Source organism: Lutjanus erythropterus, chromosome 4 (genome assembly GCF_056507025.1).
Source record: "Lutjanus erythropterus isolate fLutEry1 chromosome 4, fLutEry1.hap2, whole genome shotgun sequence".
Classification (NCBI taxonomy): domain Eukaryota; kingdom Metazoa; phylum Chordata; class Actinopteri; order Lutjaniformes; family Lutjanidae; genus Lutjanus; species Lutjanus erythropterus.
In genome coordinates this window covers 12584544-12612459 of record NC_139320.1, presented here as the reverse complement: position 1 = coordinate 12612459, position 27916 = coordinate 12584544, and the positions used below count along the sequence as shown (strand labels likewise).

The following is a 27916-nucleotide window of genomic DNA, read 5'->3' as shown; positions in this document are numbered from 1 at the left end:
TTACCTGTGTTTTTACCAACATATTCTGTTCTTATGCACACAATTTAATAAAAATTGGTCAAAGCAATGCTTATTTTTAGAATATAGGTGCAGCATATTGCATGTGTGAGAGTTAAAACCTTTTTTTTATAGATTGAGTTATCGTTTACAGTGTTGACTCCTTTCAGGTTCCTGTTCTCTTTCCTAATTTCCTCTCCTACATGCCCTCCTTCCCTCCCATATTCCTACCTTTACCTTCCTCCCTCCTCTCCTCCTCCATCTGTCCTGTTGACTCGTCTCTCTTGTCTCTACATCAATCCACCTGTTTTCGACTGTCACCCGCTGTGCTTTTGTTATCCTGTCCACTTTGCCACATGTCACCCCCATCACCGGCCATTACTGATGATGTTGAAGCTTGTCCTGTCTGTTAGCGCTGATGTCACTGTGCTTCTCAGATCCTGGCGGCGTACAAGGCCTTGATGGAGCGCTTGCTGAGTATGCTGGGAGATCGCGACCCCACGCAGAACTCCAAGGAGATTATACAGCTGGAGACCCTTCTGGCCAATGTGAGCTGATTACATGTGCATGTGTGTGTGTGTTAATTTGTGTTCATGTGCATGCATGCATGTGTCTGTGTGCAGTGTTGAGTAAAATCTCCTCTCTCTCCAGATCACTGTGTCAGAATATGATGACCAAAGAAAGGACATCAGCACCATGTATAACCGCATCACCCTCAGGCAGCTACAGCGCATTGCTCCCAGTGTGAGTACTGTGCACACACACACAGACACACACACACACACACACATAAACATAACCATCATTTATAAGTTTGTTTGTGTGCACATGCATTTTGGGCTGAAGCAGACGTGATGGATTAAGATTTGAACTCCAACTGAGCATTTTAAGTAGTGTGGCGAGTGCGTGAGTGCACAGAGGGAAGGTGTATGAGTGTGTGTTTGCGCAGGGATGGACACGCACACACACACACACAGACACACACACACACACAGAGGCCTAAGTGACTCACAAAAGCTGTCCGCCCTGCAGGGGTAGATGGGGAGGTGGAGGGAGGGAACGAAAGAAGGGAGAGGGAAAAGGAGAAAATGAGGAGACATTGTGGGGTGTTGGAAATTATGCGGGGGGGGGGGTACTGGAGACGCAGGCAAGGAGGAGAAGGGAAGAAGGCGTAGGCTCTCCTCTGAAGCAGTGGGAAGACTGACAGAGAATCCTCAAGATGTTTCGTGGTCGATGGAGGGATGGATGTAACTGGAGGGAAGGAGGAGAGATGGAATCTGGGCATGTTCTGAGAGGAAGATAAAGAGTTTGATTTTTAGCTTTCAGCCAAAAAAAATCTAAACACACAGAAAAAGAGACAGCGTGAACGTGAGTGGGAATAAAAGGGGTGGGGAGAAGCAAAGACTGAAGCAGATTAGAGGATAAAGATTCAAGCAGGAGAAGACTGAATGTTGTTAAATGGCTGCCATTTACTTGCTTTAACTTGGATCTGGAGTCCAAATGCTATAAAACCCTTCAGCTCTGTCATTCAAAATTGGAATTCACTGTAAAAAAAAAATCTACTTAAAATTACAAGCAGGCTGGTATGCAGCTAACTAACCACCAAAAACAATGTTTCCACAAAGCAAAGCATATACAAAAAGTAGAATGATGAGATTTATAGTAGAGAGGTGACTGTTGGTGATCTAGTCCCAAAAAAAGGAAAGTTACAGTCACGTCAGTGACAGTGTTGTAAATGCTTTGACTAAAGAATGACATTTACTTTGTTTTTAATCCTTAACAGTCTTAAAAGTCCCAAAAGTCTCAAAAATGAAGCTAATTATCTGTAGAGGTGAGATATGCTGGAAACATTAACACTGACAGGCAGCTAAGTGAATCTGCCTGGCATGGAAACAGCCCCCGAACTTGTAAAAACTATGAATACAGGATAACTAACACATTTAATCTCTGAAGTTCTGCTCCTCTGCATATTTAAAAAGCCTCATTTATCAATTTAAGGTCTGACAAACATAAAAGAATCCATATGCAAAACATTTGTCCTTATTTATCAAACTGGAAAAATTACATTTAAAAGGGCTACATATAAGGAATTTTCATAAAATCCTTGTTATTATTACGGACACTGCAGTCAGCATCCTGTTACTCGCACTCCTGAGCATCAACCAAAACAGAATGACATACATATGACTGAACATGATTGACCAGCATCATGTTGATAAATGAGGGTTTTTTTATTTGTTTTTTTTTAACCTTTATTTATTCAGGGTAGGTACATTGAGAGCGATGCTCTCTTTTGCAGGAACGTCCTGATCACATTCACACAGTTACACATTCACACTTGGAAGCTGCCCAGTACAACCACACTCTTACCTGCCGGACACTGAGCAGCTCCACAGGAGCAGTTGGGGTTGAGGGCCTAAGGTAACGAGAGAGGGGCCCAGATTTATCCTGCCAGTCAGGGGATTGAACCGGCAACCTTCTGGTCACAAGCTCACTTCTCTAACCTTTAGGCCACCATCACTGAGTTAGGTCGAATTAATGCGTGTGTTGAGGTGCATGGCGGTCGTTTATTAATGTTAGTGGGGTCCATTTCTAAGCTAGCATTAGCTAGTGTTGCACACTTTTGGCACTGTAGGGGAGCTGAAGAGAGGCAAAGACTGTGACATTTATGCAGGAGTGCATATACACATCACATCCTTTGGATTTTGCTGGAAAATCCATCCCAAGTCCTTTATGTAGAAATTCACCCACAGACTCATTTTTTAAGTAACATTACATCCATGCGCTCTTAGACAATGCAATGCCATTAATACATGTTAAGTGCTTCACATAGTACCTTTAACAGTCATAAATGTATATCAAGTCCTGCTCCTGGTTAAAATTCCTAGTTAAAAGCAAAACACGAGCTGACTAGATATCTACCTTGACATAGATTAGTCTGCTGGTTCACTAGCATTTTGCTACAAAGCAAAACACCAGCAAACTAGCTGGCTAACAATTGATGAGGATTAGCTTGCTTGTTATGTAGCATTTTTCTAACATTAGGTTACTTGAGATGTGGCTCTTTTATATATTTAATATTTAAGTATAGCAAACAAGCAAGGAAAAGTTGACCAAAGTCTGTGTTGAAGCACAGAGCAAAAAGAGGCAGGACTTAGGAGGGGTGTGGAGATCTGAATGTTCACAAAAGTTATCCATTGACAACGTGGATCATGCTTTTTTTTATTCTAAATGTATCACTGTGTTGTTGAAGCATTTGTATCATCTATTCCCGCAGCTCTTCTGCACCTCTATAACCTGCTGTCTTTGTTTTACCCACTTGAGCCTCTTTACATAGGTTTTACATTAGTGGGTTGGGTCTAGGCCTTGTATTAAACCCCCCATAGTACCAGGTCAGTTCTTGTACATGCTATTAACAATTAAAAAGAAATTGAAGATTACAGGGGGTCCGAAAAAAAAATCTGTACACAGGGAACCGCTGCTCCCTTAAGTAATCATGGCCAGGTTGTTAGGCTGGGATTGAACTTATAAGTAAGTAAGGTTTTTTTTATCAGAGGGAGGAAATGTATGACTCTTTAAAGACTCACACAGTATCATTGTTCCACTCACCACAGATTCACTGGAAACGCTTGCTAGACAGAATCTTCCATGACAACTTCTCTGAGGACGAAGAGATCGTGGTGCTTGCCACCGATTACATACAGAAGGTCTCGGACATCATTAAGACCACTTCAAAGAGGTAAAGAAAGAGGGAATGGGTGGCTGTATGGGGGTGGAGTGTTTGGAGTTGTGGAGACGGAAAAGGGGAGAGAAAGATGAGGGCACTGAGGTGTATGTAAAATCAATGAAATTAGACGCAGGAATTTTTGAGTCGGTACTTTTTGAGCACGAGTAAGCGCTTTTGTTTGAGGTTGTTCTGTGTGTGTGTGTGTGTGTGCGTGTGTGTGTGTGTGTGTGTGTGCGTGTGCGTGTGTGTGTGTTGCCTTTGGTTCAGGGCTGTCATTACAGCTTGGGCAACAACGCAATGTCACAAGGTGTATGGATTGGGTTTTGAGTGTTGCTGTGCATGTATTTATGTGTGTGTGTGTGTGTGTTTGAGGTGAGTCACTGTTGGGTGAACTTCCAGTTCTACTGCAGCTGATTATTATTGATCTACACCCACACCTTTCTACCACCTGCAGACTCAGATAGACACACACACAAACACACACACACACACACACACACACACACTTTCTTCCCCCTTCTTCTTCTTGACAGACTCCAGGGGAGGCCTTAGAGGGCTGCTGCACGTCAGGATGTGTGTCACAGCAACTGACAGCTCGCCAATAGTCACTGTGCTCTACACAAATACACAACAGCACTCAGCCCTCATGCATGGCTGACTGGCTGGATGACTGGCGGGTGGATTACTTGCTTGTCATTTATGGCTGAGTCTGGATACATGTCTGTCTGTCTTCTGAAGCAGCATAACCTTTTCAGACATTTTAGTAATTTCATAACTCACCAGTTCATGACATTACGGTACCTTCGATGTTGGTCATTTTATTTCCTCATCTCACCATTTCAGATTCACTAACTCTACGTACATGCTACAACCTCTGACTGATTTAGTGCAAAACAGCTTCACACAAGGTTTAATCCATTAATCAATCAAAATGCAGCATATTCATTTGCCCAGAGGTGGACAATATTGGCAAACTGCTAGACTTTTAATATAATATCATATCAGTGGTTCCTTGTGAAGTGTGTGTCTGTGAATTCAGTTACAGAAAGCCTACAGTGAAAAAATAGAGATGAGCTCTGACTAAATAATCTAGAATTGTGTCTCAATAATAATAATGATGATAATAATAATAATAATAATAATAATAATAATAATAATAATAATAATAATAATAATAATAATATCATGACATCCACCTGTCAGTCTTTTTAGTGGTGCAGAGATTCATCAGTTAGCTAGCTAGCAACAGTACGATACGCTGCCGTGTCATTGTTTGTTCACCACTTCAAACCTTCAGTTTCCCCAAAATACAGTGGCGGTGGTGTGGTTACAGTCCACTGGCTAGAATTTGTTCACTTTAGAGAGACTGGTGTCTGTGACTGTAGATTTTGCGCGAGACATTTTATAGTAAACTGCTTCAACAACTACCAATTAGCTACATAGAGCATATGGGCTTGGGTTCGGGCCTCATTGATTAATGTTCCTGTACAAAAACACAAGTTACTATTCATTGATTTGGGTGAAACTAGATAATATTTTGGGCAAAATGCAGCCTGGGAGACCAACAGGGAATACAGCACCAAGGTCATTAACAGAGTTTCCTGTTGGAAAGAGTTTTACTTGTTGCTCAAGTAACTTAACTAATTGCTAACTGCTGTTATTCAAGAATGCAGCTAAGTTAGCTGACTCAGTCCCACGGTGCCAGGAGCCAAACCTGGCAAGAAAACCATGTTTATACTGTATTCCCTGTTGTCAAACCTCTGTCGATGTTGGAGGTGGTGTTCAGTCCCAGTCTGGTCATGTTCACTGGGAGCTGCCAGTCCATAAAGAGTCAGCTTTGTTAGCAGACCGCTGCAACAGTATAGCTTGGAGGCGTAGTGGCTATTGTAACTGCTTGAATGATGTAAGTGCTTGGATAAACTGCATCTCAAGCTTAATCAGGACAAATCTGAGTCTATTCTTATTGCCTCCCCAGCCAAACTTCACAGAGTCTCCCATCTAAGTCTGGACTCCACCCTCTGTTTTGACACTCAAATCAAACACATCACCAGAGCAGCCCTCATCCACCTCAAAAACATCTCCAGACTACGGAGCTCACTCTCCCACTCCGTTGCAGAGACTGTGATTCACATTACATCCCAACTTGACTGCTGTAATGCCCTTTTCCACAGTGCAGCAACTCAAACCTTAAATAGACGACAGTGTGTAAAGAATTCAGCTGCAATACTCCTCTGCCAAAAACAGTGCTGGGAACACATCAGCCCTACAGTCCAGCAACTGCACTGCCTCCCTGTTAAATACTGCATCTGTTTTAAAGTGCTTCTCCTCATTTATACACTCCCTCATGTCTTGGCACCACCTTATCTGTCCAGTCTACTCTGTCCCTATCCTATACACCTGCTCGTTCTCTACGTTCCCCTGATGCCCACCTACTCTCTACTCCCCCCACCTTGTTTGTTGCCCTCAGAAACTTTTGACTCTTTTTCTCCTTTGGGATAACTTTTGACTCTGAGTGGCGCCAACTAGTGGATGTATTGTTTAAAATCAATGCCAATGTGAAGAACACATAGCTGTATGTGGGCAGTGATGGTTATATAGTTTGAAATGGACGTATCTATTTTACACAAAGGTGGTCTAACATTTTGTACATACCGGCTAGTAGCCAGTCCTGTCACTTTGCCTCAGCGCTGAGGACAGACTTGGTGAAAGATCCAGACATATCCAGCAGGTAGAACCAAAACAGGGCTGCATACAGAGGTTTAAGGAAGGTGTACTGCCTACGAGAAAGAACAAGATTAGAGCAAAGCTGTGCACGGAGTGGGTTTACCAGCAATCCTTTCTGCACAACAAAGAACTGGTGTGACACATACATATATAATAACATCAGTGGCATCATGCCACATACAGAAGGGCTCGCCTTTTTCTGTTTTTTTTTTTGTTTTTTTTTTTGTTTTTGTTTTTTTGTTTTTTACAAATGTTTTTATCTCAAGTCGTGGCCTTATTTTTGCTCTTTTTTCTTTCTCCTTCACATTTTTACAGGATACAAATAAATGTTATTCTTCACTTGAAAATCCTTTAGTGTTTTATTCCGCTTACTTTTATCAGCCACAACAAAAGATAGGATCTTTATTTTTTTTTGTAGTGATTTAGCTCAGCTCCCATCAGTGTAAACATCTCTTCCATATCAAATTTTCTGCTCTCTGTCTTGTGCTCCATTTTCCGTTATCTCTTTTATCTGGTCTCCTGCTGCTCTCCCTTCTTTGTGAAATGTACTTTTTAATCACAACACTCCAACATGCATACGCATTGAGTTGGGGTCATATCATTAAGGGATTCATAATCCTCTTTGTAAAAGTACAGCCACCGTTGCCACTGTCACATCCATTAGCCCAGGTTCACTTCTCCTCGGGTTGCATGCGTTGTCTCTTCCCTTGTTGTTTACCAATCTTCTCTTTGAGTTGTCTGTCCATCAATCCCCCCTGATGGCTTTAGTAATAGATTCTACACTAAGTTTCAATCATCCTCTCTCCCTGTCTTTTGTTCCCTCCACCTGTGTCTATCTGACATCCTGTCTTCTCTCCCTTTCATCACGGGTTCACTCAGTCAGCTATAATGTTCGGCTGATATGGGCTTCAGTGTGGAACTGCTCTCTCAAAGTTAAAATGAACTTCTCATTTCGGAGTTTTATTTAGTGCCAGTCACATTTAGGAATAGTAAAAATAACAGTACTTATAGTGAATCAAAATTGCTAAACCAAAACAGAAATAAAGTCAAGATGTTGACTTAGAAAGGTATCTAATTGTTTGAGCTGTTTTCAAATCAAAGCTTTGACTTTTGAAGACAAAAACAGGAAAAAGTAGATGAGATTAAAAACAGATGAAATATGACTAGGATACTCACAAGATTGTATGTCAAAGTTAAGCTAAAATTATACTTAAGGTATCCATGAATACACAACGTGCATTAAGGTGTGGTTTATGTAAATTTTGTCATCAGAGGATGTGTGCATTAGTCTTGAGCAGGCATCCATTTGCCTCCAGTTTGTTGTAACCATGCAGACTCGTCTGTGAGGCCAGTACACTACAACAGTGGAATACTGTCTGTGCATGTGTGGAATGCGTCCTCCCAGCGGACCACAGAAAGCATGGCATAAACAGAACTATTACCCATCCATGGTGCATCTGTTTGGGAGTATACTATATTCCTTACTACTGCATGCCATAGTTCAGACTTTGGAATTAGCATTGCACTTTTATTAAACTGAGGGACACATAAAAGACAGATTTTTTAAAAAATGATCAAAAACAAAAATCCCAGATATTCTGACTTTTAGTTTGACTTAAAGTTCCAAACCCACTGGATTCAGAAATTGTATAATGCAACTCACTGGACCCTCCCTGCCCAATAAATGCCCAAATCTACAGGTCTACAAATGAAGGCATGGCACGGCGCATTTGCTTTCTTGTGCTTGGCGTATTAGAGCAAAAACCACTTGCACCTTAGCACACAGACGTCTACACAAACCCGAACACCTTCATTTGTGGTCTGTCTTTTCCCCACACAGGAGTCTGGATTAGTTAAGTGTCCTTTGAACATATTTTCTATGAGCAATAAAGTGCAAATATTGTAGTTGCTTGTGTCGCACACTTCTCCACTTACACTTTAGATCAGCATAAAATAGGGCGGATGTTGAAGTTGGAAGTTGTTGCGTCTCGGTCTGTAATTGACTGGCTAATAGATTTTGTGCGTGAATAAAATTATTTTTGGCATCATTTTTTCAACTAGAGCTCAGTAATGTAACGTTAGTTCCTCATTGTTCTCTCTTGTAACTTGATTAGATCTTGTCAGATTGGTTCAAACAAACTGCATCTGGGGAATAAAGGGCCAACTTCCTGAGAACAGTGTTAATGTTAGTTGATTCAGGAAATGAAGGGAAATGAATTGATTTGTGGATTCACACGTTTTAAAATATCAATGCATAATCTTTGGGCATGAGGGAATATATCAAGTATTTTTGGGTCCAAGCGAAGTCATGATTAATTCAAGGCCAAGTCAAGTTGCAAGTTCCTTTTGATTTTGTCAAATCTAAAGTCGTCAGTCATGTGACTCAAGTCCAGACCTCTTGTAATTGGAACTTCATATCTCATAATTCTGACTTTAAAAGTTAAAGTTTGACTAATTTGAGAAAAACATGAATAAAATGTTTAAAAAATCTATCTTTTTTTTTTTTTCCTGGCGGGAATGGGCTTCTATACAATGACAGTAGGAGGTAGAAGTTTGAACTTTTATGACTCCATCTCTCTTTGACTCTGTCTGCAACTTTCTGAGTCAGTGTCTTTTCCTTTTTTTCTCTTCCTCCCCTCACCAAACTCTTTTCTCTTCAGTCCCCTGCTACCCGGCTCTCTCCATCTGGCTCCATCTCCCTGTCCTCCCTCGCTAGATCTCTCCTTCTCGGCTTTGCATGATAACCCTCTTTCCCTCAGTTCTGCCTCAATCCCCCAACACCACGCTCTTCCTTCTCTCCATCTGCACCTCTTCCATTGTTTTCTATCCGTCTCTTCCTCTGTCACTTCTCTACCTCCTGTCATCCTCCTGCTCACCTGTTCCTGTTCTTTCCATACTTGCCTTTTCTTTTTCGCTCCTTCATTCTCATCATCCTGCCACTTCCAGTCCGTCTCCAGGTTTTATCTCCCAGGAAGTTTTTTTGTCGAGGTATAAACAAAAGTTGGCTGCTAATTCCCACACACAGAGTTATACTGGGGGGTGTTGCTCATTAGCATAGCTTATGAGGACTCTGTTAAAAATGCCCCGGTTCCTCACATCAAGGGGTCTCTCCACCACTGCCTGTTATTCGCCAGTCACACAGCTTGTAGCAATAACCATGCACACAAATAAACACAGACATCAGGAAACTGAAGTTAGCACTCACAGTGGGATAACACTAGAGTTTGCACCTGACGGAGCAAAATCCTGTCCGAAAAAAAAATCCACTTCCTTCATTTACCCCTCCTTCTGTTGGGTAAAATGTGCCTATTTTTCCTCTTAATTCTTCATGAAATGCCTTTTCAATATCAGTAACAATATTAAAAAGAAATTGCTGCTTTTGTTAGCACTATTTCAATACATGAGAAACTGCTAACAAAGAAAAAACTAATTAATGATATAAAAAGACGAAGAGTCTACAGCCATGTTAGTAGTTCTGTGAGGCTGGAGTTAGGCACAGCCGTACAGTGGCAACATCAAACTGCAACTCCAAAACCCCTGGGAAAGCCAGTCAGGTAAAATGTTTTGACTCTAATTCCAGTATTGAGTAATACAACTCTGAGTTTTTAATTTCCATCCAGAGAGTAAATCCCACTGAACTTCTCTTGAAAAGGGGAACATTTGAAAGTATTCAACCTGTTCCTTTGATGTTGTATAAATTATGTTATGTGGTCAAAAACCTTCATAGTTCCAGTCTTACAGAAGCTTAGTTGACTTTCTTCTAATATACTGTATAGTGACTTTTTCCATTCTACTAGCAAAGTGGCTTGTCTTACTAATTGTGTATCTGCAGTAACAAAGTCTCAGTATACAAAATCAAAAACATGTATCCACTATCATTATCATAATGATTTAGTCATGTATCCTATGTAATGGTATGCATATAACAAATTACTACTCAACTATTATTGTGTTATTTCCAGTCAATGTTGGTTCACTGGTTCCCAACCCAGGGGTCCCAGTTTAGATTATTATTTAAGATATAAACTTAACAAACAAAAAAAGTCACATGATAAGGGCGCAGTGACAGCACAAGCTATATTCACAGAGCCTTCACTGTCTGCCAAACAGAAATGAACACAGTTAAAACAGTTAAACCGAGATGTCTGCCTTCTAATGGGACGAGATGACACTCAAAATACATATGAAAAATTCAAAACCAGTCTCTCCTTCCAAAAGTCATGATCTGGTTACTCAAAATAATCCACAGACCTTGCTGTGAGCAGTTTCTAGTAGGAACTACTGTACTGTGTGCAATAGAATCTACCAGAACTACTGTCTTTTTAATAGAAAGTTCCTACATAAAGCTGCTCACAACAAGGTCTGTGGGTTATCTTGAGTAAATGGGTCATTTTGGAAAGACATACTGGTTTTGTATTTCTAAAATGTATTTTTTGGTGCTTTGAGCATAACAAGAAGAGGGCCATTTAGCCCCAAACGTTTCATGGCGACCCCTCCAATATTGATGAGATGTCACAAAATTTAAATCTCATAGGGCTGCAAGATGAAATCTCACCAAATCACCACAGGATCCATCAGCTGGGGACCATGATTGCCTGTACAAATTTCTGTCCCCAGAATTATGTGGCTAGCATTGCTAAAAATAATGTTAACTAAAATAACATAATGGCGACCAAAGCAAGTGGTTCTATTTGACAGTTGTGTTCAAGGTCAATCACCTTTGGAAATTTGAGTTTTCTTAAATCCACCATCTGTCTGCTCTATAAGCACAGCTTGAACTTCTAGCTAGTTTCTTTGATTTTTCTTGATGTGGGATATGGACAGGTGGTACTTCTCACAGAATCAGTGCATGAGCTTGATAAAACAAGGGTGATTAACCCTCCCGCATGATTGGCCGGTTGCTAATCCAGCTGAACAAAGCATGCAATCATCATGAGACGTGCAAAAAGCAAAGAATACCAGAGAGTTGTATATCTATGCTCATATAAATCCCCTGCACATCTAACCACAGTGGAAGTTGCGCCCTAAGCACACACACACACACACACACACACACACACACACACACACACAGTGCTATTGTTTGGCTTGGTGCACTGTGAGTCAGGGGTCGTGGCAGAGGTGTTGGCCTGTTGTATCATTGTCCAGTAGAGCAGATGTAGGAGGTTTCTCTCCTCTTAAGGCCACTAATGGACCACAGAAAAACTCTTTTGTACTCTTTCGTGCTCTGCAGGATTCTGCCATTCAATCACACATACACACACCAGACACACGCACACACACACATATACTGTCCAGGAGTACGCTTGCAGAGGCTGGCACAGACTGACATTCGTATAAAAACAGAAAAACTGAGGAGGAAAGTTTGGGTTCCTGTTAAATTGGAGGAATGGTGTGAAGTCTCACTTGGTGAGGTGAAAAGGTGACACAGACAGGTGCTTCACTTCGCCTGTCTGTTAGATAGTTGTGTGTTTCAGGATGACAGGCTGCATTGTTAAAAATGTATCGCCCCTCCCTCTACTCTCCTGCTTTCCTTCTTGACTTGCTTCATTTTTTGTCCTTTCCTCTCTCACACCTTCCTTTTCATATTTGCTTTTTCCCCATTTTCTCTTTGTTGTCTTTATCACCCCCACACACACAAACACACTCTTCCTGTTAAAGGGATAGTTCAGATTATTTGAAGTGGGGTTGTACAAAGTATTTACCCACTGTCATAGTCAGTTACCTACAGTAGACAGATGTGGACACACCTCCAGTTTGGAGAAGCAGCGAGAGTTCTGGTGTAGGAAGCTAGTAATGTACTGTTGTGGACAGGGTCTATGGCAAAACGAATTGTAGCCACTTAAAAAAATCAATATCAGTTGAAGTGTATGCTATATTTAGAATATTTTCATAGTTTTATCTTGCCATCAGACAGACTTTTCTGATGGGAGATGTCAGTTACATAAGCCAAATATCACTCTCTCCAAACCAACCAGACTCCATTGGAAAAATTAGTAATTTTACATCATAGGACACCAGAGTTACTGGTTTACCCCTGTCTCAATCTGTCAGTTTGTTTCTGTCAGTGAGTGACACTGGTGTGTTTAAAGGTTAGATCACTTTCACCAAAGTCACACAACAACACAAAAAACTAACAGACTGAGGCAGTGTAGACCACCAAGTACTGTGTTCCATGAGGTAAATTACTGTTTTTGCAAAAGGAGTCTGGTTGAACAAGAGAGAGTGATAATTGGCCCATACTGTATATAAGCAGTATCCCATCAGAAAAAGCTGTTTAATGGCAGGGTAAATCAGTGATAATATTCTAAATATACAGTACACTTAAAGTGATATTTTCTAGGGCAGGGCTGAATCGTGGATGTAATCACCGTCATCGATTATGGAAATATGTCGATTTGTATAACATGCATTACCACACTGCAATTAACTGCTGTGCTGAAGCATGAATGCACCCAGAGAACAAGCTACAGCAAACAAACCTCACTGCGATCATCTAGCGTGGGAGTATTTTAGACATAGAAACAATAGTATGTTTCTCTGTGAGCTCAGCAAACTGGAAATGGCTCATTGCAGCGGTACAACTACAGAGCTTGTCCTTGTTGTTACAGTCTGTAAATCGTTTCAATTATTATTTTTCCCCACACTGATGCAAAAATACATTGCCAGTGATTATCGTGCCTGCATATTACTCCATGTCATAAGCAGTTTAAGTTTTAAGTTAAGTGTTTATGTAAAAATATGATTGGGAAATTCAGGGAAAGGGTTGACATAGTGATTAAATCAATATATATCAAAGCAATCCTATTTAATTTGAGAGCCAATATTTCTGATGAGACTACCTAAAATATGCAACCATTATCATTTTTCTAATGCTCTTTATGTGTCTGTTTTTCAGGATTATGATTGAATAAAATGTTGAAATATAATTGAGACATTTTTTTTTATTTTGAGTAAATTCATTGTTATATTAATTAAATAATAAAATCAACTGTAGGTAGTACACTGACTATCAATAAGTACCTCATACAACCCCACTTCAAATAATCTGAACTATCCCTTTAAAACCCCAGGTGTTTTTTTTCCACCCATCCATCCATCCATCCATCCGTATATCGATCCATCCATGCATGTATCCATCCATCCAGTCTCCTTCTTTTCCTTTTACCCCATCCCATCTTTCTGCTTCTACGCATCATCTCATTTCTCTTCTTCTCTTCTTCATTCTCAGTGATTTGAGGTTGTTTCTGACGACTCGATCTATCGATCCATTTCTCTCCATCCATTTCTCAGTCCCCCCATTTGTGAGAATACACAGGCTCCATCTTTATAGGCATCTATTGACCAAGTCGTTCTCTTCATTGTTCTCTCCCTCCACCCCTCCCATGTTCTCACATTGACGGCTCTCTCATCATACAAGTCTACTGACAAGAACAGTCACACCTCCATCTCTTTATCGTCCATCCGTCTTTCTTTTCTTCTTTCTTCCTCCAGTGTGTGTATGTGTGTGTGCAGTCCCCACTCACTGCAATGACTGCAGCCAATCCCATTAGCCAGATGAGCAGGCCTCAATGAAGGGGAAAGCATAATGACAACACCAGCGTCTCTCCCACACGCTCCCCCTCGCCACCGCTCTCTCTCTGTCTGACGTTATTTCTCCTGAGTGTTTGGGCTGGGCGGTTTGAAGGCTGGCAGAAGAGTCTGTCATCTCATGTGTGTTTATTCAGGTGTGTTTCAGAGTAACATATGTGTGTTTGTGAACAATCCATAGAAGCAAAACAGTCCTGCTGGGTCCACTGCTTTTCAAAATGTATACTCAAGGTGGTTGTAAAGCATTTTCACATGACGCCGTTCGCCAAATGGTTGATTTCATGGCACTGGAGCTTTCAGCAGCAGGAGTTTGATTCCCAGTGGGGTGTCGTGAGCTGAAAATATATGCAGTCATGCTTCTATAAGGTGCTTTAGATAAAAGTTTACACCAATATAAGAACTAAATGTGTGATTTTCTGTTTGTAGTTTGCATTTTGAAAGCTTGTGCATGTAGCTTTTCTGTTTATATTTCACATTATTGTACTCTAAACGTATCATTCAACTGATAAAATTCTTTCAAAGTTATTTTAAGTTTGGAAAAGAGGAGTCCCTCCCTCCCCCATTACCTGCAGGGTCATTACCTGTGGTAATGTGTTGATGAAGTGCACAGGGAAAGTGTCTTTTCATCTCCCTAACTAGCCCCATTAAAATCTATTCAGCTAATGAGCCTTCACTCAGTCCTCCGGTGATTAAGACCTACTGCTTGATCTGTACGGCGCTCTCACCGACAGGCCCTCTGCTTTCATTTAGCTCCACTGTGACTCCATTATGGCATTAAGTGCACACTGGCATATACAATACACATGGCCATGTAGGGGAGAATGGGATGATTTGAGCCCTTAAGGAATTTTCTGTTGAGTCAAAGTCAAGCTGATCATGAGTTAAGTGTTCCAAAAGATTCTATTTTAGTTGCCATTTGACACAAAGTTTAGTATGGGGTACTTGTGTAGTTTTTCAAACAGCAATTTAAAAAAAAACGATCGTAATAGTTAATAATCTTCATCCATACCAACATGCCAAAACCATTTACTTACTCTGTATCTCGGTGTAGCACTAAATGCTAACAGGAAGACAGTGATATAGCTAATAGGGATGCGTGCAATTAGTCAGCTATACAATTAAACATCCCCACCCTTGGTAGTTGGCACCAGAAATACTCATCATTTAAACCATTTATCAATATTTAATTCATGCACAATTCCAGTTATCTGTTGCCTCTAAGATTTAATGCAGCCGCCCGTCACTAGTCGGGGCTGCAGCACTGTCAGACGGCAGCCCGCCTCGCCCAGCGCATATGCCCGGATCGCCTAGACAACACCGGATGTTTATCTCAGCAAACTCGGACAGATGGCAGCTCCATTTGGCAGTGTTTTAATCTAGAAAATGGAAATAATGTTCAATGTAGACTGTGACAGGATATGCTGATTTGTATATTCAATCAACTGGAGAAACATGCCCACTTTAAGCACAGACACGGACATAAACCTGCAAGCAGAGCAGCCGTTGCACAGCGCAAAGTAGCGCGCATTTCAGTGGCATTTAAAGTACGATTTGGCGATTGTAGACTGTGATTAACGGCTTCAAATGACTCTTAATACACACGGTATTTTTTTCGGACAGTTTATAAATTAATCAATTCTGCTAAATTTTAACTGCTTCTTGAGTGTTTTCTTAGTGTTAGACTGGTCGACTAGTCTAAATTAAATTTTAATTGACAGGGAAATTAGTCACCAGGAACATCCCTGATAGCTAGTGTGGCTAATGCTAAATCACGCTTACAAAATGGATGAAAACACTGACAGTGTGCTAACCAAATCAGAAACCATCAACTTTTGATGCTCCAAAATGAATCCATTACATGAAATATCCATCTAACAGTACTAGCAACGCTTGTACATTGAGGGAAAGTTTCCCCTTTTGTCTCTGGCTTTGGCTTGGGGCTGTTAATTCAATGTGCAGTCAATGTCTCCCAAGCACTGTGGGAAGTTGACATCAAGATCCTTCTCTCCTGGCTTTGTACTCAGTGTTGTAATGTAGTCTGGATGCAGGAAGATGGTGATGGCTTCGCAGAGTTGTCCGATGATTAATGAAACAACTTGCAGCTATCGTCCAAATGCATTAAGTTAGTGGTTTTCTGGAGTCACTCAAGTAATACATTCCCTTATTTTTGTTGGTCTCCTTCCACATGCAGACGTATTATTTCACTGAGGTTGATCGAGCTGATCTGGACATTCAAATGTTTCCTCACCATTCCTCCATTGCACAATACAGCCTTTATAAACAAACAAGAGAACAGCACACACTTTGAGGTTAAAAAAAAGGAGACCCTGTCACACCCTTACAGTCCAAAAGCTCTGGTTTTCCTGGCTGCACAACAACACAGAAAACAGTTTCCAAATCTCTTCATCCTGGCTGGAGTTTTCCAAAAACTGTTTTCAGTGACCTTAAACATCTTTTGTGTGTGGATGAAAGGCAAAAACAGAAAAGGCTACATTTAAAAACTTAAAACATGGAAGTGTAGGCAAGGCCTTAGTTATAGGTACAGATTGTCCCATCGTTGGTCTATATCACACATTGCATAAAGGAATGTAAACCCAGTCACTGTTGGAAATTTAATTAAAGCACGTACAATGCATTTGTCTAATACTGCGGTGGTGCTATCAGGGGGAGAAATCTGTAAATCAAAACCTCAAGTCAAGTGTGATTCCAGCTCTACTCTGAGAGATTACTGTCATTACTTTTCTTCAAAGATGCCTCAAGTAAAATATTCATCTCTCCAACACCTACAGTGGAAAAATGCTGTAGTTTTACGATTATCATATAGATGAAATTCATACATGTAGCTGCACCTCTGTGCACACACTCCCACACATATGCATATATAAACCCACACCTGTCCAAGTGTAATGATACAAACAACCAAGAGGCATTAAAATGACACAAACCAGCTAATCAGGCGAAGCAGCCACACCTGTAACACATGTTGACGAGTCGATGGGACAGATGATCAAGGACACCACCTGAGTCTCTCATTCATTTATTTACCCTCCCTTCCTCCAACTCCTGCCTTCCCCTCCCTTTTCCCGTCAATTAAATTCACTTCACAAGTGCTTTGTTGGCAGGACCTCGGGGTGCTGTTACCAAGGCGCTTTTGATTTAATATCTGTCATGCATAAGGAAAATTAAGGAAAAAAGGGGGGAAAACAACAACAACAACATGCCCTTAGGTTCGCATGGAGCCTCGCAGTAGGAGAGCAGGGCATTTGTCCCTGCAGGGCAGATTAGATGTGTGCACCCAGTGGGGGCAAGAGGACACACCAGCACTCCATCGTCTGGGGGAGAAGACACAGCGTGAATACATAAATGAATGATCCATTTTCTCCCCTCCCGTTCGACATTTTCCTCACCCCTCTGCTGCCTCTCCGCTGTGAGTCACTCTGGATTGGAGGGAGCTGTTCTTAAACTGTTGGGCCCTCTTGACTCCTCACCGCTCGCTCTCGATCACTGTCTCCCTCTTGTTTTCTCTCTAACTTTTCTGACTCTTAAGTGGCTCAGAGGGCAGATGGAAAAACAGAACTTTAAGCCAGATGGAACAAGATTACAGTTCAATGCAGTAGATGTCAAAGAGAACAAAAGAGAAAATGTCCTACAGTCTTGCATTAGAGTGAGGCTATGTACCTCTAGAAAGTAAAAATATTTTATATTATTATCCCTGCCAGGCATTAAATCCCTTCAAAGTCTGGACCGACATGGATGTAAACTGTAACTTGACTGGTTGGTGGAGACATACAACTGTGAGGATGATAGCATCACTGTATCCCAAGTATATGATTGGATTGGTTATCTCTTGTTTATTGCCACATTCACTGCCTGCATCTACCTCGCATTTACGTTTTGCAAGCTATTAGAGTGTGTTCAAAGACAAATTAAAATTTCACTGACCCATCTTTTGTTTCCTCCGGTCTAGGGTTCTCCATAACTACATGCTGTGGCGCATTGTGGCAGCACTAAGTGAACACCTGTCCACCGCCTTCCGCAGCAGCATCCATGAGTTTTCTCGTGAGATTGACGGCACAGAGCAGCAGCTGGAGCTGGGCAGGCTCTGCCTCACTCAGGCCAACAAACACTTTGGCATGGCACTGGGAGCCCTGTTCGTCCAGCAACACTTCTCCTCACAGAGCAAGGCCAAGGTAGGGGGTGGAGGTGGACTAATAGATGGTTGGTGGGACAGACGAGTGACGGACTGAGTATGGATGGATGGATGGATGGATGGCTGACTAGCTGTATGGTTGGGTAAATTTAGATGGCTTTCATTTTGTCTTGTTTATTTAGGAGATAATATTTTGTACATATTAATTTTTTCTAGACAGTCGCCAAATTCTGCCCAAGTGGTCATTGAATTTGAGGTGAACCTTGAAATTTGAAAAAAAAATAAATGTGAACTGCATGTCGAGTTCTGCAGAGGTCTAAAACTGAGACACAAGCCAGCTGAACCCAGCTGGTACTGCCAAATATGAGAACTGAACCTGAGTCAGGCAACTCTATTTTCATTTAATTTCATTTATTGTGTCATACTGTTCATAATACAGTGCATTGGCTGCACTACAGTTGTGTCACCCTTCCATACTGCATACTGATTCTAAGGAGGGTTTTGAATATGTAGTGTGTTCACACAGCAAAGATTAGCAGATAAATGCTCCACTAAACTCACCAGCTATTTACTCACTCTGTCTATCTGCTGTGTGGTGCAGGACAGTTAGTGTACAGGGGGTAAATCATTTTCTTTTACTAAAACCTAGAAATTGAAGGTGGCCTGGTCACCCAGTTGTCAGAGTGTTCGCCCCATGTACTGAGGCTGAGTCCTCTGCAGTGCCTGTGGGTTCGACTCCTGCTTATGGCCCTTTGCTCAGTTTTTGGGACCAGACTTGAACTAGCAAAGAATAATACGTGTTGCTACGCCTCTATCCTGATTGAAATTGTTTGAGAACTGGATTACAGACCATGGTAGCAACCATAATTTACGAAATGAACACCAAGCTGTGTTGAAGGCGCAATTGAGACCATAAAATAATTATTAAACTGTTAGATCAAGTGAGAAGTAGGGTTAGTTTCTCATAAGGTTAAATACATTTGGACCTGCAACCAGTGGAGTTGCCCCCTGCTGGCCAGAACCATTGCACGGACTGTGTGAAGTGTGTGCCTGCACACTGCCTTAAGCCTCTATAAGGCCTTGCACCTGATGCAAACAGTATGAACATCAAAGTAAATATACCCCAGCCCCAGAGCATGCATAACGGATTACTTTATTGTGACAGGACATTACTTGAGCTTGGACTTACACACAAGAAAGAAAAAGGTTGTACCAGACAGATATTTTAGACATATCAGATTTTTACGAGCTCATTTTGAACAGCAGTTTTGCTGTGAGAGTGAGCTGTGTGTCTTATTTAATGAAGGGTTTCCATCTCTACTTTGTCTAAAATATAGGCGGTGATGAGCAGTTTATCTGCAATTTTCACTGACTGCATAAAAAGCTAGTTGGCAGCAACCTGTGTGAGACCACAAGACCTTCATAGGCAGCAAGAGGAAAATCCACAAAACTGACTTGGGCCTTGAATTAAATTTTTTATGATGTGACTGCACTTATGACTGAAAACATTTAACAGTATTTTACAATCATCTCAGATATTTCTAATCTTGGAAAACAAGACCACCATGGCTATATTAGCACTGGAATTATTTACTCTATCAGTTGTAGTTCATCATTTTCTCCATAGGGTCGGTTTAGTGGGGTCCAACTGTGTTTTCTGACATGGCCAGATGGGTCTGATGGATTCCTGCACCAGGATCTGGAAATAACATCAATGTCAATCAGAACTGTCTCCGGTCTCTACCTCTCACTCACAGCTTTTTTTTTTTTTTTTGTTTCTATTTTGCTCTCTGCCTCTTCTGTAGGTCAGACACTTCTAATCCCCCTCCTCTGCCCTTTGGTCCCCTTCTCTTTCACCTTAATCCTCCCCCATATGTATTCTTATCTAAGTCTCGTGTCCATTCCAGGACATGGGGATATGGTTCCCAATGGGATTTCTAACCTCTGCAACCCCACTGCTCTTTCTTTAAGCCCTCCATCATCTCCCTTTCATCTTCTTCTTCTCATACTCTCACGGTCCACCCTACATGCTTTATCTTACACTGAGCTGCCTTTCTTCTTCTCTTGCAAACTTTTAAATCTCTGCCAAAGCTCAGGACTATAAAGCATAAAGCAAGTCTGACACAACTGGATAAGTTCTGGGTGCTAATTAATTTCTATGTACTGTACCTTAATTGAAAATTTAAGTTCCCAAGCTCCTAATGTTCCATTAAAGATTCTTAATAAGATACTAAGTGTAAATTTCAATAATGCTTCAAGCTAGTGGAGCCTTTCTGATTAATAAAAAAATGAGAATTTTGAGGATCAGGCCTGCAGTTTGGCACGTTTTTGCCAGATGAAGTGGGTGCTATTCATCCTCCTAGTGTAATGTGGGCAGGACAGAGAGTTACTGTATTTTTGGTATTTTCACGCTGATCATTTCACATAGCTCGTAGACATCATTCTGTACTATGATGGCATGTCCACACAGGTCTAAGACCTCATTATCAACACGAGAGGTACCAGCTTCGATGCCAGTGGCGATGTGCAAAGTTTTGACTGACTCGCAGATGCTGCTTAGCTCAGCATGAACAGGAATTAATGAGTCTCAGGAGCTGAAGCTGAGAGACAGGAGACAGAGCAGGAGAGACAAGCTTTCTTGTTATCCTGAATCACCAGTGTAGAGGGACACAACATGTGCCAGGGCCTTTTAGGAGTAGTATTCATGTTTACAGTTGTTTGAGAAAGAACCAGTATAATTATCTCCGCCAGCTGTAAGATTACGCAATAGGTGTGTGTGAGTGTGTGTGAGTGACCAACAGGGCTGGAGATGCTGTCTGTGTCCACAGCTAATCTCTTATACTGCTACAGGATGCATCAGCCTAAAATATTTGGTGCACATTTATGAGTTTATGCTTAAGGACTTGCGTTGATTCACCATTTTTGCAAAAGCCTATATAAAATGTATAACCTATATTACATCAGCTGCTGATCTATTAAATCATTGGAAAGCGAGCTGGTTGCTTGTGTTGTTCTAAATAAATAAAATATTCTGAATAAATAACAGTATTTAAATTGAGATGACTGGACTTATCGTCCTGTTTATTGTTTCCTTATCAAAGATAGAGTTCACTCCAAAATCAAAAATACATATTTTTCCTCTGGCCTGTAGTGTTATTTATCCATCTAGATAGTTTTAGTGTGATTTGCAGAGTTATCAGATATCAGCCGTAGCGATGTCTGCCTTCTTTCCATTATAATGTGACTAAATGGCACTCAAAGTACCAGAAACATACATTTGAAAAATTAAAAATGTCTCTTTCTAGAAATCACGACCCAGTTACTCAAGATAGTTCACATACTTTGTTGTGAGTTGTTTCATGTAGAAACTGATTTCTTGCTAGTGTAAAAGAAAGGGGTTTGATCATATTTGATTGATGCTGACCAAACACTCCAACAACTGTCATCAGATTCTGATTCAAATGTTGCTAAACCCTGATTGGTGCATGGAAGTACGTGATATCACATTTTTCTAGCGCACTTGAAACCAGAAACGCACAGAGGAAAACACAAATACAGAAATCTATCCAAAACTGTAAATAATCAGTTCAAAGAATATTTCATCATTAGAAAATGACTGTTTTCAGGCCCTTTAAAATTTCTTCCAATATGATGTGGTCTCCCTCCAGGTACAGGAGCTGGTAGAGGACATAAAGCACTCCCTGGACCTGCGGCTGCACGAGCTGGACTGGATGGATGAAGCCACCAAGGATGCTGCCAGAGCAAAGGTTCAGAGCTTCACTCAGCTCGTGCATCACAAACACGACTCCCTGCCAGATCCGATTAGTATTTGAAAAGAATTTAATTATTTCTTTGCAATTCCTTTCTTTCCGGGGGGTTTGATTGATTGCTTGGTTAGATGGAAGTGTGTGATAGAATACATCAAGGGCTTGACATTGAGAAGTGAGGATCGCCTAATCCGGATCTCTCTGTGGTGCTGATTTAGGGTCTGCACTGCAAGATATCCCTTCTAATACTTTTACAATCTGAAGTTATAATCCTTTTAGAGGGCCATGCTGAATATAAAGAGCTTCCCTGTAATCCTATTACATTGGGTTTGCTTGATTAGCTGATGCGTGCGTGTGGATGGATGTGTGCCCGGATCCAAAAACGAGTGTGTGTAAGTGGTTATTAGTTACTGCAAGTGGATGTGGGGTGACGTCGGACCAGTTTTCTCCTCCACTTTCTCCATCACACTCTCCTTTCCCTCTCTTCCAGCTCAAGCACATGATGGTGATGACAGGATACCCAGACTTCCTGCTCAAACCTGAGCTCATAGATCAAGAATATGGGGTGAGTCATGATGAGCTTTCTATTTCATTCTGCGCTGTCCGGTCATCCTCACCCACACACACACAAGCACCCACACATCATGCCAAGGAATTCCACTCTCCAGCATCCCTTTCTCTGTGTGTCTCTAGAATGATTTTCCATCAGACTTCATCATGCATCCTGGGTGACTGTATTCAGATGGAGCAAAAATACATCATGCGTAAATGAACCCGCAACTCACTGATGAGACTGTTACAATAAATCATATACTTTAAGTACATTGATAAAAACAGGAGGCGCGTTTGAAACCGGGCAGCAGGCTGCTCAGCTGTCAAAAGTATCCAATCAAGGGTTTGTTGATGGAAAACTAGTGGGGGCAGCTGCAGAAACAGATGTATATACTCTACATTTGAAGACAACTGGATGAGTTTTTGCCTGAATGTGGGTGGTGATGCAATTCATTTGAAAACTATAGAGAAATGGAGTGCATGAGCAAGGTGGCGCTCAAAGTCAGGTAGGTGATTCAAACAAAAAACTCTCTGCCTTCTTTGGAAAGACTGATCTGTAACATGCTTTGAGGGGAGATGCTAAAATCCAAAATGCATCCTGCGTGTTAAAGTACCACAATTCATACATTAAATGCAACACAATGTGCTGACCAGAACAGCAGAAAATAAAATAAAGTCAAAACTGCAGGGCAAAACAAGATAAAACTTTTGAGATCGGGGTTGGTGAAGTTCCTCTAATTTTCTGAGTCTGAATTTCAACTTCAGAGGGCATTACAGTTTATGTATTTTCAACTCAGACTGAGAGGATCATGGAGAAACACTGCTGCCTGTAGTATAAATTGCGGTCAAAAACTCCACACGGTATCTTTAAATAAGCAATCACAGTACTTCTTCATTGTCTCGGATGAGTGAAAATCCTCCACAAATGTGTGTCCTCGGCTGTTTTCATTTGTTACAGTACAACTGCATTAAGTTTGATGTTGAGGGAAATTATTCACAATTTAACTGACAAGCAAAGAATTTCCTCAACTGTGGAACTGGTTCTTCTCCTAAAGTTAAAAGTTCACAGACTCAGGGATGGGAGGTGGTTGTGGAAGCTCTATTAGTGGCAAATTCCCTCCATCTGCTGCCACAATGTTAAATAATGCTCTGCGCAGATGTGCATTTTTGTCACAAACTGACAGAAGCACATCTGGCCCTGTGAGACTAAACAAGCAAAAGAAGCAAACAAGACAGATGATGTGTTTACTGTCAGTTTTAAGGATGAAGTTGTTACCAGAGCACGTTACATTCAATTCTTTTTGGCAAGTGAACAAAACCAGTTTTTAATCAGTGTAAAATAAACTGTTGCAAATGCATTTTTTAATGATAGGCACTAACACCACAACAGCAGAACCAACCCTCACACACGCTGAATCACAAATAAGTCACAGGCACTACTACTAATTACAACACAACAGCTAATTAGTAGTTGACTTAGTAGCTCTGTTCACCCCACCTCACCTCACACACATTCACAAACATCCAGGAAGGAATAGTTCAACATTTTGAGAAATGCACTTAATTGCTTGTTTGCAGAGTTACATTAGAAGTCTGTCTGGTAAATATGAAGCTATAGGCATCAGCTGGTTAGCTTAGCACAAGGACTGGAGACATGGGACAACATGTCCAAGTATAAAGTTATGATTTTACAAGGTCTTGACTATTTGATGACCACAGTGATGTCCTGGAGTTTTGTTGTCAGAGTGAGTTTATCAAGAAACAAAAGAGTCAAAGAGTCTTTTTGCTTTATAAGAAAAGAGTCAAAATCTTCTGATTCCAGCTTCTTTTCTTGAATATTGTCTCATTTCTTTACTCCTCTAATGTCTTTGGGCTGTGGAAGAATTAAGACATTTTGTGGAAGTCATCTTGGGCTTTTAGAAACACTGATCAACATTTTTCATTATTTTACTGACATTTTATAAATCAAACAACCAATTAATCAAGAAAATAATCAACAGGTTTGTCAATCATGAAAATAATCAGTTTTTGGTATTGGAAGCATTCTGGTTTCTATTTGTAATCTAAATAGATTTTCCCGCTCCCAGACTGGGAGCCAATTTTGTTCCCCAGCATGGTGAAGTCCTGCCCATGACCTGCCCTGCTCTGACTGTGGCTACCACTCATTGCCTTCATTGGCTGGGTTACTTAAGATTTGAGGTTTAGGAATGAGGAGTGAGATTGGGTAAGTAAGGGTTAGTCTTAGAATATCAGAGTAAGCCAATCCAAGGCAGAGTAGGATGGGTCATGATTTCGCACACCAGAAGCCCCGAAACATTGGCTGTTGCTCCCACAGGCTCCTAGAGGCTAAATCGTCAGATGATAGCTGATTGGTTCAGAGACTGCATATTTAGTGTACAGCTATGAGAGTGGTATCAAGCTTCTCATCTAAGTTTCTGCCAGAAAGTTAATAAGTGCATTTCCCAAAATACAGAACTATTCCTGAAATACACAGCATTGAGGAAAGGTGTTCACACTCACGATCACTTCATGTCTGTGGTTTTGCAGTTTGATGTGGATGAGAAGACGTATTTCAAGAATATCCTCAACAGCATCAAGTTCAACATCAAGCTGTCAGTCAAGAAGATCCACGAAGAAGTGGACAAGACGACGTGAGTGTCACTTCTCCTCATATTACTCGAGCTACACTCTCCAGCTGTCTCAGCTCTCTGACACGCAGTGCAAAGCAGTTAAAGAAGGTTAATATATATTTGAGATCCAGTGTGAGCTGATGCAGCTGAGGCTCACACTGGACGCTACAGTTGCATCACTGTGAGTGTGTTTCTTTAATATGTTTGACATGCCTAACATGTGTCCCCGTGAATCCCTTTACAGGTTGACATATTTGTTGATGCGCCTGTAAATTAAACCAACAGATACCGAATCGACATACAGCTGGAGAAAATCCATTTGATTTACTTATCTATAGCAGCCAGGCAGCAGCAAAGTGCTGTGGGACATGCGGTTCATTTTTCAGAAATACAGCCCTGCACGCCTGGATTGAGTGATTCTCTGCTATGACAACACATTACAGTCACATTAGTATTCCAAGGTGCTCAAGACAACTGTATCATTAGCCCACACTCAACGCCCTGAAGAGTTAAATCGCACGCTTCCCCTTTATCACCAAAAAGTGAACCTTTCATTACTCACTCTGTCTTGTCACTAGGAAAAAAAGAAAGAAAGAAACAATCCTCCGCCTCCCTATGTTTGTCTCTCCTCCATCTCTCCACAGTCCATGCAGAGCCATCAGTCTTACACTCCTAGAACAAGGGCATCTCACACTTTCAGAGTTAGTCATTTGGGGGATTTTGTGCCCATCGATTGGTCTGGCTTTAAGTGGATTACCATAAAGGAACTGTCCACGGTTTCATATGCAGAGAGGAAGTTTGGCCGTGGGACCACACACACTGAATATTTCTCACCAGGGGGGTTTAGAACAAGATAAGCAGAGGTGTTTGGGATTCTGTTCAGGATCGGGATGTGTTTTGAGAGGCTAGATTGGTGATTTGAGTGTGTGTGTGTCCCATCTTTAAAACCCTGTTTGTTTGATACTGTTTTGCTCCTCAGGTGGCTTCTCCCCCCTCAGGCCCTTAATGCCTACTACCTCCCTAACAAGAACCAAATGGGTGAGTGCGTGACTCTTCATTGTACATACTGATATTTGTGTTCCTGCTGTCATCCGTCTCCACACTCACTCACACACACACACACACACACACACACACACACAGTCCTTCCCCCCATTGCCATTCTGCACCACAACACGGGCCGTGCATTAGTTACACGCAATTACACCATGTTGCCGCCTGTTTTCGACAAGTCAAACACAACAGCCGCTTAGGAAAAAAAGCGCCCACCTCCTCATATCATATTCCTTCTCATCGCTCACTTTCTACTTCGATCTCCACCTCACATACTTAATACCCCCCTGGAGGAAAAACAAGCAGTAACACCTTCCCGAGTTTTAACAAATTCAGCCTTGTGATGTCACCCCCCCCACCCCCCCACCCCTCGTCTTCTCCCAGGATCGGCCCGCTGCTGTGTCTGCCTGCCTGCTGGATTAAATCTCTCACAGAAAAATCAATGGCGTGCTCACAAGCTGATGCTAGAGGACAGGAGGAATCAGACAAACAGTCATCAGAGCCCCCTGGGTCATTTTTTTTAACCCACACACATTATTTCTCTCACTTATCCCAGCCACCTCAGTTCTCAGCTCTCTGTTCATTTTCATACTCTTTTTTTTTAAATGAAATTAACCCACTTACTAAACCCACTTATTCTTAAGTCGTACCTTTATCTGGGCTTCTCTTAATTCATGTCTTCTGTTTGAAGATAACGAGATAAGGACAGAGGTTTAATTAAAAGCTCCTCCTGAACACTGTTGATTTTCTTTATCTTCATGAACAGCTCAATTGTTAGAGTCAGTTTTTACTGTGATTTAATTGGCTCACACTCAGTAAATGACCAACTTCACTGATACTAATACCCTGACTACCTACACATTAACTAACATACTTTTAAAGGCACAGTTCACACCAATCTACAATTCATATTTTTCCCTTGGCCTGTAAAGCTGTTCATCCATCTGGATAGTTCTGGTGTGAACTACAGAGTTTTGGAGATATCGGCTGTAGAGATTTCTGCCTTCTCTCCAATATAATGGGACTAAATATAGTCTCATTATATATATATATATATATATATATATATAACATATATCTCATGTTTCTAGTAAATAAGAAAGTAGTTTAGGTTGATTCTAAAGTAGATTCTACTGTAGAAACAAAGTAGATCCTACATGAAACTGCTCACAACAAGGTTTGTAGAGTATCTTGAGAGACATTGATTTTGAATTTTCCAAATGTATCTTTGGTGCTTTGAGCACTGCAAGCTGAGTGCCATTTAGTCCCATTATATTGGAGAGAAGGCAGACATCTCTACAGCTGATATCTCCAACGCTGCAACTCAAACCAATAAAATATAGATGGATAAAAAGCACCATAGGCCAGGGGAAAATTACCTTTTTTGGTTATTTTGGGGTGAACTGTCCCTTTAAGTTCGCAATTATTTGAACTGCTAATTGAAACTAGAGACCACCTTGCAATGGGATCACACCAGCCGCAATAGCCATCAATATGTTGATGCTCCAGCTGAGAGCCCAGTAGTCATTATATCATGAGTAGTCAGTACTCGTGGGAGAGACCACACCCATCGTAGAACTCAGCCTCCTTCTGATCTCAACTACACGCTTGAAAACTTAAGTGACTGTATGTTGCACATTTGTGAGGCTAACACATTGACAACGTCAGACAGTCAGACATCTAAACACCTGCCAAAATATTCAAAAACCACCTTAATTGTAGTTGC

At 41.2% G+C, this 27916-nt stretch overlaps 1 protein-coding gene across 1 annotated transcript in view; it reads left to right on the top strand.

Moving 5' to 3' along the window:
* Positions 1–27916, top strand: part of ecel1 (endothelin converting enzyme-like 1) — a 61331-nt gene that overhangs the window by 17375 nt on the left and 16040 nt on the right. Inside the window, exons 4-11 of the mRNA XM_084717000.1 lie at positions 435–545; positions 649–741; positions 3612–3736; positions 18006–18228; positions 21857–21955; positions 22446–22520; positions 25055–25158; positions 26117–26175. Coding sequence (XP_084573126.1) covers positions 435–545; positions 649–741; positions 3612–3736; positions 18006–18228; positions 21857–21955; positions 22446–22520; positions 25055–25158; positions 26117–26175 — 889 coding nt within the window. The remainder of the gene's footprint in view (positions 1–434; positions 546–648; positions 742–3611; positions 3737–18005; positions 18229–21856; positions 21956–22445; positions 22521–25054; positions 25159–26116; positions 26176–27916) is intronic.